The 15,043-nt window shown below is 36.9% G+C and overlaps 1 protein-coding gene across 2 annotated transcripts; it reads left to right on the plus strand.

Annotated features, from left to right (window-relative positions):
• Positions 1 to 1,884: 1,884 nt before the first annotated feature.
• LOC114459718 (elongin-C-like) lies at positions 1,885 to 14,229 on the plus strand. 2 transcript variants are annotated; one of them, XM_028441876.1, is made up of 4 exons: positions 1,885 to 1,992; positions 2,287 to 2,314; positions 3,184 to 3,318; positions 13,877 to 14,229. In XM_028441876.1, exons 2-4 carry the CDS (start codon positions 2,308 to 2,310, stop codon positions 14,050 to 14,052), a joined length of 318 nt encoding a protein of 105 aa, XP_028297677.1. In that variant the 5' UTR covers positions 1,885 to 1,992; positions 2,287 to 2,307; the 3' UTR covers positions 14,053 to 14,229. The 2 variants fall into 2 exon arrangements, with proteins under 2 accessions (XP_028297677.1, XP_028297676.1); XM_028441875.1 differs by lacking the exon at positions 13,877 to 14,229 and adding an exon at positions 3,543 to 3,733.
• The last annotated feature ends 814 nt before the right edge of the window (positions 14,230 to 15,043 follow it).

Here is a 15,043-nt window from a genome sequence, read left to right on the forward strand (position 1 = left end):
CCAGCCAGAACCAGCTCGTTCATCTGGGCAGTTAAATCCAAGAAGGCAGGGGTAGGAGAGAAGCTGGATGAGGTGGAAGTAGGTGAATTTTGGGGTGAAGCAGGTGGGTCCTGAGATGCGGGGGTTGGGTTGACCTCTTCATTTTGGCGATTTTTATTTCTTGCTGGAAGCTCATTGACTCCATGTTCTTTCCTTGTTGTTTTGTTCTCCGATGGTACATGTTGTCCTCTGTCTTTATCAGAACTGATAGCAGTGTGACTGGTGAAGTTAAATAAGTTGGATGTGAAGAGTTTTACTCCAGCCTTGTTTAGACACAGTCCATCTGCTCTAAAAAGATGACGACGTTCCCAAAAAATAGGAAAATTTTCTATAAAATTTAGTGAAAGGGCAGCACAAGCCGAAGACAAAAATTTATTCAAAGAGTAAATCCTTGAGAATTTCAGATCTCCTTTGCGGACTGGAGGTATCGGGCCACTGATGAACACTTTAGGCTGTATACAGCTCACAGTTTTTAGCAGATGGGTGAAATCCTGCTTTAACACCTCAGACTCCTCCTTGGCTAAATCATTTAACCCACAATGAATCACAACATTTTTCAAATGTGGGTAATCTGCAACGATATGCAAGATTTTGTCAGCCAGGTCTGATACTGTGTCATTAGGTAAGCAGATCACTTTCACGTTGCTGCTAAACATCTTCTGAGCATCTTTAACAGAAACGTCTCCCACTATCAGTGTGTGAGGTTGTTGCTTTGGCCTACCCTGTCGCTTTTGTTTTCCTGAAGCACTTTCAGTCTTCGCAGTTCCAGAAGGTTGTGTGTTGACCTCATTAGAGCCAGATCCTTGGTCATTCAGCAGTGGGGCGAATCGATTACCCAGTTCTACATGAAACTGGGTTTGTGACTTGGTGATACTCCTGCCTTTAGCAGATGTCCACTTTTGTGCCTGGACAGACAAGGGAGTTGATGTTGAGGCTGCAGTCTGCGAAGCCAGTGCAGGCCAGTCCGTCTCATTATTGATATCAGGGCGCTTTGCTCGGCCCGTTAGCCTTTGAAGTGGATATGACTTTTTCTTAGGCTTAGCTCCCAGAGTATTCCAGGGAGGACTCGCACCTGTTGGCTTATCAACGGGAACAGGATCCTCCCTAGGCCTGATAGCTTTGTTAGCACGGGCTGGTAGCGAGTTAGCTTTATCCACTCCGCTGTTTTGAAACAGCGGCACAGTCGTATCATTATCATATCCACAGTGTCCATTAACCTCAATGTTTACTTGTATTCCTCGCACTGTAGTCTCCAGTTCAGTAATCTTTTGGAGGAGACTGCTGTATTCTGTTGTGGAAAGAGCCATTCTTCTGCTAGTTAGCTTGCTACTTGTAGCTAGCTAGCTTGCTACTTAGCTTTCCAGTTGAGCCAGCAAATAAAAAAGCAGTAGATGATTACCTCAGAGCCAGAGTCAGATGGTAAATGATAGAGTTTGATGTTGAGGTATCGTATCATTTCTCAGAAGAAAAAGTTCATGTTTAGTAAATAAATTCCTCTGTGAGCTCCGCTCTGCTCTTTTGCTGCTGTCAGCTCAGCTGCCGGAAGATATTACATCTAATAACATCTAAAGTGTAGTCTGTAATTCTGGCTTTTAGTTTCTATAATCAACATCAGATTAATTCCGATCTGTAAATTGTTTTTCATATTTTTTGTATTTCTTCCTAACATTTCATTTACAGTTCCCCAATTTCTAGCATTATTTAAATTATTATATCTAATCTTCCTATGATAATATGACACACATTTAATCACAAAAGACAGCTTCGATCAGATCAGTCTTGACAGGTTGTCATGGCAACTCAGGCTAAAATGGAAGCTCAATGTTGACAGGTTGTCATGGCAACTCAGGCTAAAATGAAAGCTGCAGAATCTCCTCGTGCACCGTCAGACTAAAGCTTTAATAATATCGATTAACCAGCAGATGTCACCAGTGAGCAACGTTTGAGACCAAAGTGAGTTTCTAATAATAATAATGTCAACTTTAATGACTCATTTTATCTAATATATTTTAATGTGTATTATCTTTTATTAGAAAATATGCTTAAAGTTAATCTTTTTTGTTTTGAGGGATTTTCATTGAAAAGTGATTTTTATTTTATTTTATTAAAATGTGAAAGGTAAACTGCTTTCATTAATCTGTACTTGTAATTATTGATACTTTCTGACATAACATTAACTTATAATATAGTATTCTGATTTTAAATTTACATATTGATATTCAATTTTGTTTCCCTGTTTTCTTCCAGAACTTTAAGGAATTTGAGTACATGATGGGTGAGTGTGTCAATAATCTAATTTTTCACCTTGTACATTGATATTTAGATGAAACTGATCAGCCACAGTATTATGAATATTATATTGAGCCTAATAAAGTTTACTTCATCTTTTTTCTAACACAAGCTGCCATGATATATGAATGACCATTCTATGATAATTATGTACTTACTTGTAATGTAGACTATAGTTTTATTTCAGTTATTGTTTTATCAATTATTTTTGATACCAGAAATGTTAACAGGAGCCTTTGGGAGGTACTAAATGTATGCATAATAACAGGCAAACAGCTCCAGGTTTGATAAATGTGAATTCTCACTCTGAATTATGGATTTGCATTTCCTCCTCCAATATTTTGTGGCCCACAGCTGATCCGCCCACATTGCATATTAATAAGAGGAAAAAAACATGCTAAATGCATTGTGCACGCTATGTTTCATGTTTGCATTCCTGATTGGCTGAGGTTTGCACCGTTTATCAGCGTACGTAGTGACGTTTACACATGGTTTTACTTTACAGCTGCTATTCTTTAATAAATCCACTCCATAATGTATTGACTACTCTCAGAATGAAAGGAACATTTCACCCAGAATAACAAAGTGTTTCTGAACAGGATTACAGACTAAACCTTAACAGAGTCAACATCACATGGAATCACTACATCCAACATGTGGTTTTTTAATCTGATATGCAGGACGTAATGAAACTATTCCTAAGCAGAAGTAGCAGATAATAAAACACATTTAATGCTGACACCATCCTCCTACTAAAAGTCTTTTATACATTTTATCTTCTTTGAACAGTTGATCATGTTGCAGGTGATGTTATAACTACTTGATTTAACGGCGTGTATTTGTCCTCACTGTCAGACGGTGAAGAGAGAGCCTGTGAAGGACCAGATTCTATGTATGTGAAGCTGATTTCCTCAGATGACCATGAATTCATTGTGAAAAGAGAACACGCCCTGGTATCAGGGACAATCAAAGCCATGTTGAGTGGGCCAGGTAAGGAAACAGCACTAAAGAGAGCTTTTCTGATGTCTTGAAGACTTTTTCTAAGGAATCTTTTTATTAATGAGTGTAAACATTAGACAATGTTGTATCTACTAATGTTCAATCTGTCCAGAGTCACAGGTGTTGTATTTTATTGCAAAGCACACACAGATTATAAGTAACAATGGGTCTGGATATCATTTGGGATGTTTCACCTTCTGTGACTTCATATGCAGGACAAATTGCTGAGAATGAAACCAACGAGATAAAGTTCAGGGAGATTCCCTCTCATGTCCTGTCGAATGTCTGTGAGTATTTCACCTACAAGGCCCAGCACACCAACAGCTCCACAGAGGTACCCGACTTCCCCGTCTCTCCAGAGATCAGCATGGAACTGATCATTGCTGCAAACTTTTTGGATTGTTAAAGTTGAAAAGAAAAACATCAAATAATCATTTATCAAAGTGTCTTTTTTCCCTTTCCAAAAAATATTGCCTGGTTATCATGATCCCAGTATAGTTTATTGTTTAGTGAGCTTTGTATATCATAACATAACATAACACTGACATTATGATAAACCCGTGTGCGTGTGCCTCTGAGCGTGCTAGGCAGTGGAGGTCTAGTGGTTGAGGAAACAGGCTCACCTGGTCTATCATTGTGGGATGTTGATCAGTCCCTAATACTTATTGATCCTGACTGGGTGCTACACCATGGCTGCCCACTGCTCCTCAGGGAGGGGTTTCATTACAGAACACATTCTGTGTATGTAGCTTTACAATATTTGTCATTTAACACGTCTCATTTGGGATGATTATAAACCAGCCATTATCATACCTTTTTTCCGTGTATTATTACAGAAGTAGAATTACACAACAAACAACATCTCATCAGACGGCTCAGCTTTAGCGCTTGGTCACTATTAGCAAAACAGCTACTGAGCAGAATGGCAAGTAACACAGTACAAATACTTTGTTACTTACTTATGTAGGTTTTTCAGTTACTTTGTACTTTTAGAAGTGTCTATGTTTACTTTGTTACATTTTCAACATAAATGTTGGTACTTTCTACTCTTTACATTTCCCAAAAAGGCTCGTTACTTATATATATATATATATATATCAGTGGTGGCTGCTGGTCTTTCATGCAGGGGAAGCTCATTTTCTGCCTACTTCAGAAAATGTATCTGTTTATTTTGTTGTCAACAACTATTTGTAGATTATCACACACGCACGCGCGCGCACACACACGCACGCGCGTAGCTGCTGCGCGCTGGAGTGTGAGTGTTTGGTCAAAAGTCTCACAACACAAGCAGTAACAGTCTCCACAAACACCAAAAACAGACACTAGGTTTGTCAGAAGTTAATTCGCTATGAGAGGATCAGCAAAGTCTCCGTGTCAACACAAAGCAACGGACTGAAATATTTGAAAAACCCGCCTGTGTGCTTACAACGTCATACTCTCTGATTGGCTCATTTCGCTGTCAATCAAAATTGAATTAGCCTGAGACAGATCATCCAATCATCATTCATTATTCCAGCGTCCGGAACAGACAGATCCAGCCCACTGCTCCATAGACCTCCTGTGAAGCCCGGCGTCCGATGGGCGGGACTAAGTGCGTCATAACCGAGCATTTATCCAATGAGCGTCTTGTTTGACTGCAGTGGATCAACCCCTAAATCATCTCCCATTGAAGTCAATTGAAGCTGAACTTCACCACTGTTTATTAACACTGTGACGCTGCGGTAATGAATGAAGAACGTCACGCTGTCACTGTCAGTTTCCTATATATATATATATATGCGCGCACGGTGGCTTAGTGGTTAGCACGTCCGCCCCCACAGCAAGAAGGTCCTGGGTTCAAGCCCTGGGGTGGACACTTGGGTCCTTTCTGTGTGGATTTTGCATGTTCTCCCCGTGCTGCGTGGGTTTCCTCCGGGTACTCCGGCTTCCTCCCACAATCCAAAAACATGACTGTAAGGTTGATTGGAGTCTCTAAATTGCCCATAGGAGTGAATGAGAGAGTGAATTGTTGTCTGTGTCTGTGTTGCCCTGTGATGGACTGGCGCCCTGTCCAGGGTGTACCCCCGCCCAGCGCCCTATGAGAGCCGGATATTGGCACTGGCAGACCCCCGCGACCCTGTTAAACAGGAATAAGCGGGTATGAAAATGGATGGATATATATATATATATATATATATATATACATATAAAGTTATATTAATCAAAGTCACAAACGTCTTACTAAAAATATTTTCAAAATAAAAGACAAGCATTTTTTTTTTGTGATAAATAAAGAATAAAGGCCTCTGTAAAGTGTTTAGTGCTGATGTGTTGGAGTCTGTGTGACTGGTGGTGGGTAGTTAAACATGTAACTAACCCAGTGGAGGGTTTAGTTCGTATCACTAGGGCTTTTATTGTTGTGAGAGAGCGGTGTGCAGTGTTTACATTGTTTAGCAGGAGTTTATTGGTGATCCAGTTAAAACAATACAGGTCAGTGTCCGCATAAATCAGTGACAAACAAACAAAACTAATGGATAAAACATTCTTGTGCTTTTATTTTGAAGAGGGTCAATTGAGCAAAAGAGGATAATGAATGAACACATCTAACATAAAGATAAAGGTAATTATGTTTCAAATTTAGTCAAATTAAGTATATTATCCAGTGTTTACCAGTTATATTAAAAAAAGATTTTTGCTCTCTTTATATATTATACAAACCTTTTCAAAATAAAATAGTAACATGCTGGCTTTGTGATAAATATAAATAACACTGTTTAAATAAAGCCAGTGATGTTTGGTTGAACCTGAGGAATTATTTACATTTTATTTTTTATTGACAGATATTTTAACTTATTTTGAAGAACAACAGGTTTTGCCGCTGCTTTATATACTTGGGTTGGACGGTTCATTGTAAAGATCGATGACTTTGATTATTTGTTGTTTGCTACCTCTTCCCAGTTAAAGTGTTTCAGCTGTGGGGTGGAGGGACACCTCATTAGAGCATGTCCTGATCAATCTGGTTTTAGATCAATCCACTCCACTGAAACTGCTCTTCTGAAAGTTTCTAGTGACGTGATGATGTCACTGACTCTGGTCGTTACACAGTTTTAGTTTTACTTGATCTGATGCTGCCTTTGATACTGTAGATCACAGTATACTGGTTGATCCACTCAAATCTGAGATGTGTTTTCTGGTGCTTTTCTCCAATGGTTTACCTCTTACATTAATGGAAGAACCTTTAATGTTGCTATTAATGATGTAATGTCTAATATGTCCAACCTGTCATGTGGAGTAGCCCAGGGCTCTGTTCTGGGGCCTGTTTTGTTTTTATTGTATCTGATGCCTCTTGGTCGGTTAATCCGTGGTTTTAAAAATGTGTCGTATCATTTTTATGCTGATGATATCCAGTTGTACTGCTCCTGTAATGACTCAGAGTTTCACTTTTTATCCGAGATCTTAGATTGTATATCCTGTATCAAAAACTGGCTGTCATCAAATTATCTCCAGATAAATTCAAACAAAACAGAAACTCTGATCATTGCTCCTGATAAAAACATCCTCTAATTAAAAACTCTCTTGGTGATCTGGACTCATCTGTTAAAACCAGCCTCAGAAACCTTGGGGTTGTTTTTGATCAGTCCATGTCTTTGGAGGGACATTGTCGTCAATTGACTAAAAACTGTTTTTACCACCTGAGAAATATCTCTAAAGTGAGGCATCTATTATCAAAATCAGATCTGGAACTGGTCATACACTCATTTATATCATCTCGTATTGACTACTGTAATTCTGTTTTTACCTGTTTTAATAAGTCGACCCTAAACAGACTCCAGATCGTTCAGAAGCTGCTGCCAGACTTTTAACTGGTGCTTCTAGAACATCCCACATCACCCCCATTCTTGCTACTCTGCAAAATTGTTAACAAACAAAAATTATTATATTTTAAATATTAAATAATTCATATATACCTAATAATTCCAATAAAGCAGACACAATAGACCCCTAAATAATATATAATTTGATAATATTAATAAAATTTCTACCTAAATAAATGCTTTTGCTATTCTGTACATTACGTGTTGTTAAAGTTAATAGTATTCATAGATCTCCTTGACAATGTCATATATTCTCCTTTTTCTATGAAAGTGTAATGTTGCTAAGCGACCAGCCTGCTAACTAAACGTTAGCTAAATACTCTCTGTGTTCTAGACTCAAACACGCTGTAATTCAGTCTTTAGATCAATGTGTCCAACTTGTGATACAGTAAAATCAACACCACTGTGAACATTTGAACACACTGTCAGACTCAGATCCACCTTTTTCACTCAATGATGTTCTGATGAACTTACTGCAGCACTGCCCACAGTAGTTGTTGATGTAACTCACTTTCCTTTACACAGGAGATCTGATCTTTAGATATTGGTGTATTTTTTTATTCAGCCTCTGTTGATCATCATAACTTCATAGCATTTATTCAGACATTCTCAACACAGACACATGGTGATACAGGACTGTGGACCAGAACATGTTATCAGGAGATACAAATGATTTCAGCCTGTCTCACTGTGCCTGATAGAAAATGTATCCCCTCTATAATCCTCAGGTGATGGACTAACATCATCTGCTTTATTCTGTACACATTTATCATCATTCATAATAAAACTAGTGAATTAGAACTAGTTTTATCAAACACAGCTAAAGTTATGGAGGACAGACAGACGTAAAAATGAGCTCCACTTGTGCCAGGCTTTTCAACATGATGTAAGAACTTTATGTCCTTGTCACACGAACCAAGAGGGTCCAGCTGCAGAACCTCCATGCCCCGCTCCTCCATGCCCCGCTCCAGAAGTGACATCATGAAATAAAGAAAAAAATACAAAATAAAACCGATAGCATAGCCATGTTGGCTAGGCATTTCCGGAAGGTTTATCTGGGTTTTAAGACCTTTGTTAACCGGATTCCTCAGCAGTGTTACATTGAAAAAACAAAGTATAAAGCACCTCATCAACAACATATAAACTGATCAGCATTTCTGTGAATGATGTTGATCGTTAGAGACACAATAGTTTTATTTGTGCTACAGTTCTATCACAACCACTTTGTTTTAACCTTAAAACAAGGATAAATGTAGGATAAATTCATTGTTTAAAGATTCACAGCATTAATACCATAAAACTTTAAGTACAACACATGAAGGTAAAATATCTCATTAGGTCTGTTTTATGATAACTGTGTCATATATTATTTTTTAGTGATTAAAGTCATTCTTACAGCCCAGAGCTAATTGTTTTATGAAACAATATCAAAACGTTCAAGACGTGGTTTTACATTAGACACTTTGTGTTAATGTTTTATGTATGTTTTTTTTTTTTTTAAATTGCAATTTTAAGGTTTTACTAGGATGGTGTCTTATGTGCTCATAATTTATGCACAATTGCATTAACATTACACTAGCAATAAATAATCATATGCAGAATCACATGGCTTGATAATCACTGTATATTGTCTTTAAGTAAAAGCACAGCTTATAACTCAGATCTAGTAAAAGTAGACCTAAAGGAATATAGTTATTGCTATATATATATATATATATCATAAATCTAATATTAATGACATCAGTAAAATATACAAAAATGTACATTTTGTTACAGTTGTGAATAGGCATACTGTTATTAACTTATTAAGTATACAATGCCATATACAAATACATTTACATTAGAACCACTAAAACTTACCTTGGCGAAAACTAACAGTAAATGTTACAAAAATCCTATAATTTAGTTCCAAATAAGTATCAAACCAGTAATGTTTAAGTTATAAGTAATATGGATCATAATTTGCTAAATAAAGACACAAATAAGTGGTTGACAAAAGTCAATATTTAGTAATGTCAAAAAAAGGTACAAATTAAGTTATGTAAGATCAACACAAAACAATATTAAACAAATACAATGGGCTGTAAACACAATGAAACTTAAGGAAGATATCTGTTTAGTGTCTTTATTTAATTTTAATTCAACTTTATTTATAAAAACAAGCATCAGCTAGAGTGGAGAAAAAAACTCTTTTAGAATAGAAGCTTTTATTGTTATTGTACATATGTACAATATTAAGGTGGTCTCCAATAATGACATAAAACACACACTTAAATAAAATACTGGAAAAGGAAAGACGTATAAATATACAATACCAAAAAACTACTCAGCAAACTTTATACATTACCATACACACAATATAAAAATATAAAGTGACCAGTTATTAGATAAATAAATATAACTCAGTGTATTACACTTTGATGTAGATTATTGCTTATGTAGTTTGAGTCATGGAAGGAAAAAGGTTATTTTTTGTTCATGGTTCTCGTGGCCCAGGGATACAAACTGTTTGTCATTCTGGAGGTGGAGCTTTGATTGATCCGTATCTCCTTCAGAGGGGAGCAGGGTGGGAGGGGTCAGAGAGGATGGTCTGATGGTGGCCCAGGAGAGCTCCTCCTGGATGTGAACACCCAGGAACCTGAAGGACCATACTTTCTCCACCAGGTCACCATTGATGATGAGAAGAGCGTAGTCTACCAGGTTCCTCCTGAAGGTGATGGTGTTGTGTGTTTCTTTTGGATATGTGTAGGGACATTTATTCAGAATAATAAGAGGCTACAGTGAGGATATTTGACCATTTTAGACTGTACTTTAGGAGAAAGAGTGGGAACTGGTGCAGCTGTTGAAGCAGGTTGTGAAGGAGAAGGAGTGACTAGGATAGGTTCAGTAGAGGTAGGTAGACATTGGGCATATCTGCACATATTGAGGTGAACTTCTACATGACTCACATCTCTGCACTGTAAAGTACAACAGTAAATCAACATATCTAAAACAAATAAAAGCAAAATAAAATGATTACTACAGACAAAGAATAGAACAAGGACAAAAATAACTTGTAGAACTAATAGGATATTTTTTTTAATCAGCATTGATATCAGATGTGCATTTACACAATAGGCTGTCTGTGTCCATGTGAATCTTACTTTTAAATGTTATTGTATTTTTCACATGGACATCAAAGTGCTTCTCCATATAAAATAACTTAAATGACTGTAGTTTTGGGCAAATGGGGCAGTGATACTGCTTGCAGCACGTTGTGCAGCAGCTCACCTCAGGTTTGACGTCTTTTTTGAAAATTGAAACGTGCATCTGAAAAAAAAAAAAAAAAAAAACGTTTAAAACATTAACATCAGTGAGTGAACAAAGTTCATTTGGAAAAAGTCGCTTTAATTCTACAATAATTCTTCGGTTATTTCGTTTCAAAACCAGATATTTTCCGGTCTAGATGTAGAATCAAAGGTACTTTTTAAAAAAAACAAAACAATATGTTACCATTGGTATTTTGATTATCTTAAAATAAATCAGAAATGCATCTTTTTTTTTTTTTTTGGGGGGGGGGAATTTGGTTTTCTAGTTTCTGGTTTTAAATTAATAAAACAGAAAAACAATCCATATTTTTTAAATTTGGTTTTGAAACTAAATAACCAAAGAACAAAGGGTACACGATTCCGTGTATCATTCGTTAATTGTTATGTAACAAAAACATGAAGAAAAAAAAAAAAAAAAACACTCATTATTTGATATTTGTTTCCAAAATCAAAATGAAAAAACAAAAAACACCTTGTTGTTCAAATTCAAGCTCTTTTGCTTCAGTACAGAAAACAAAAAACGGAAAACAAACACCTTTATTCATTTTCTCCATCACCGATTGGTCAAAGAACGTGACCCGGAAGTAAAGCGTTAAACATTCTGAGATATCTTTAGCTCTGCAACACTTAGGAGTCTCTAAATCCTCCTAAATGTCTGTGAGGAGGTTCTGTGTCCAACACCAGCTAAAGTGAAAAGGACACGTTTCTGATGCACAGTTGGAAGCAGCGATCTTATCATACCAAACTGGATGAGAGTACACTTCTGGGTCACGTACTTTGGCAAATATGAAATATGATACACGGATTTATAACAAAATTTGGTCAGAGAATGATTTCTATGTAACAATCGACACAAAACCTTCAAATCCACATTTAAAATGTGTACAGTTTTAATTTACATTATGACAAATCTCTGCTAAATAAGACAAACCATGCCATCCTTTTTTAATGGACACATTAATACAATATTAACTCAATTATATTTCTCAGAGTAAACTGTGAAACCATTATTATAAAAACACACTCGATTACGACTGTTATTACAATCTACTGGTATCAAAATTATCCCTTGCAACTAATTTCTATGGCACGACATAATAGAAAGCTTTAAAATTTTACCTATTTTAAAGAAAAATAGCCCACGTTAGCTCAGCGTCATTTAAAAAAAATGCTTTGTGCTAATGTTGCGATTGTATTTTACATCAACAGATCATCTGAAGAAACTAATAGTAATAGTCTGCAGCTGGACCCCTCTCGCCTGAACACCGCAAATGTTGAAAATTAATAATTTTATCGATAATTTAACATAAACAAAACTCTTCACTTACCATGTTCTGAGCAAGGCTGTTCTGAGAAACACGTGTACCGCTACTGTCTCGTCTAACAATAGAAGAAGAAGAGTAGCTTCTTCTTCTTCTTTGGTTGTTGATGGCAGTTGGCACCCAAAATGTTGCATTACTGCCACCTTCAGGAGAAAAGCTGCTCTACAGGAGCCCATACATGGAGGGTTAGCTTCCAGGCCGGGGGCATGGAGGAGCTGGGCATGGAGGTTCTGCAGCTGGACCCCTCTTGCATATTTTGTGTTTTTCCTGTTGAAACAATCAGGGGTTCTCGTGACAAAAGCTTCATACAAACATAATAAATGTTTAAAAATGATAATAAATTGTATATCTATGGATAGTTCTGAAGTAGTTGAAAAGATCTGATGCAGTGGAAACAAAAATAATATTAATGGATTACATTTTTATTGCCTTTTTATGAGACAGAGGTTTGTAGACAGGAGGAGTACAAGTGTTATTTTTTTCTTTAAAACTGTCCTTGTGTCAAAAATAATAATGCATTAAAATAAATTCTGTTATCAATAATTGTCATGGTTTAGGCTGTATTATTAACATCAAAAATATTTCATTTTGCACCATATTTTTTGGAGATATCTCATATATTGTGTTTTTGCTGTTTAAAATATCAGAGGTTCTCATTATGAAAAAGTTCATACAAACATAAAGGGTTTGAAAATGATAATAAATTGTATATCTATGGATAGTTCTGAAGTCATGCAGTACATTTTTATTGCACTTTTATGAGATGGAACATTTGTGTACATGAAGTGTACAAGTGTATGTAAAGATAAAGGAGTGAACAAGGGTTCATTAGCATGTTAGCTCAGCTTCTGTAACATCTCACAGCTTCTCCATCAGCTGCTCTGCATTTCATTATGAGGTGCATTCACTTTCCCCAGGAGAGTGTGGGAAAATAGAGTCTCTATAGGAAACCCTAACATATGATCCCTGACATCCAGGTTAGAAGAGTGCTTAGATTGATCAGAAAGAGCTGAACTAGTTTGATCTAAAACACTTCTTTATCAAAGTCTCCTCTTTACAGTAGAATATATTCAACCATTAGCAGGAGGCAGAAAATCCCAGGTTGAGTGAAGGCAGCACAGGTGCAGGTGGTTAATTGTTCACCCTCTCCTCTCTGTGTGACCTGACTCACTTTGACTTTCACACGTCATTGAACACTAACTAAACCAGATACACAGACTCATTGTGACCCTGTATTGACTGTGTTTGGGGCCAATCAGCATCACTTCTAGATTGTGGATATCCATCAGATGGTACTATTGATATGTTCAACAGTGATAAACAGTGAATGAAAGCTGCTTCAACTGTTTACTGTTATTAAAAATTAAACTTCACTTCCCTTATTAAGAGATTTTATGAACTCACCTGTTCACTGGTGTTGTGGATTATCCTGCAGCTGCTCCCAGGGTTTTCTCCAGTGCTGTTGAGCGTAGGGGACCCCAATGTTGTAGTGATGGAGCCCCCTACGCTCCGTTTTCAGCAACGTAGGGGGATTTTCTGTTGTTTTTTCATTTTTTAATCAATACTATCGTAATAATTGTTGCACACTTGGACACAAAGGGACTTCCAGATGTTCACGGGTTTTTTAATGTGAATAATCCAGAAAGACATACATCAGCCTCACCATCTATTTAATACAGGCGATCTGGACGGATGCTCCAGTCTTTACCTGAGGACCCCTGCAGCCCTTTAGCTGCCTCTGATGCTGCCTGTGTGTATGTAATAACTGTCCATGTATATCTGGGTAAAATCTGAGTTTTACATTTATTTGGTGCTTTGCTGGTGTCTGTCTGAGTATGTTTGAGCCTTAAACAGTGTAGCTTCAACCAGGACGTAGCATGTAGCGACACATGAAGCTGTTTGTCATGTTTATAACTCACAAAGGATCATTCTACATGTACACACACGGATTTGATAATCACAATTAATGCGTTAAAGTAACAGCCCTAGCGTAACACACACACACAGTTTTTTGTGCACACACAATGTGTGTGAGCCTAATCTGAGCCCATACTCACCTGTCCAGGAGCCGTTGGATGCTGTCGGATACTACCACCTGGCTTTGGCTGCAGCCATGGATCTGATCAACAAGAGATCCCAGCTGTAGCTGTGAACACGTCTGGATACCATCTACCACAACTTTCTGCTGGATTCACAACTCTCCCTCTTCTTTTACCAGAGAGCCAGAGGATTGGCTGCTGAGCTCAACGTCAGGAGCAGCAGCGCCCCCTAGAGCTCATCAACATCTGGACTGAGGAGACCCTGTACAAACCTGTACATCATCATCATCATGATGAAGACCAGGGGTGGAGCAGCCATTTATAAAGTTTATTAAATTAATTTACTAAAACCATGATTAAGCTGTTATTAAGTCACTGATTCTCAACATGTGGCTCTTTATGTCTTCATTTTAATTATTATTCCCCCAGAAAACCTTAAAAAGGGAAACTTTTTAAACCCTTTTTTTTAATCTTTTTCTTTGCCTGTTTTACAACTTTCTTTGTCAAATTTTTGTCTATTTTCAAAAATATATATTTTTTTTAAGATTTTAGCTCCTTTTGCCAATTAATATCCCTTTCTGACAATTTTTGTTGATTTTTAAAAAAATTTTTTTGCCACTTTTCATCCAAATATGCTCATTTGGCCCAATAAATAACACTTGTTTCCTTTATTCCTGCATTTTGCCTCTTTATGTTTCTCTTTTTTTGCCCTTTTTCCAAAAACATTGACCCTTTTTGCCAATAGATATCCCTTTTTCCTCATTTTTGTCCATTTTTTTAAGTTCTTTTTGACACTTTAATCTAAAATTTGTCGATTCTTTGACCATTTTAATCGCTTTTCATTCAAATGAGCCACCTTTAGCCCAATGTTGTAAATTAGCACACGTGCTAACACACTCAAAACAACACTGGGTTACCAATGTAATTGTGATATCCATATCAAATAAAGGGAATCAATCAATAAATAACACTTGTTTCCTTTTTTCCTACATTCTTCCACTTTCTGGTCCACATTTTTGCCCTTTTTCACTGTTGTTTGCCACTTTTTGCTCATTTAAGCTACTTTTAGCCATTTCATACCACCTGTTTCCTCTTTTTTGCCACTCTTGACTGTTTTAGACCCATTTTAGTCACTTTTCACTCTTTTATTGCCATGTTTTTGCCACTTTTGGACCATTTTTTACCACTTGTTA

The sequence above is a fragment of the Gouania willdenowi genome, unplaced genomic scaffold (genome assembly GCF_900634775.1).
Source record: "Gouania willdenowi unplaced genomic scaffold, fGouWil2.1 scaffold_337_arrow_ctg1, whole genome shotgun sequence".
NCBI classification, from domain to species: Eukaryota; Metazoa; Chordata; class Actinopteri; order Blenniiformes; family Gobiesocidae; genus Gouania; species Gouania willdenowi.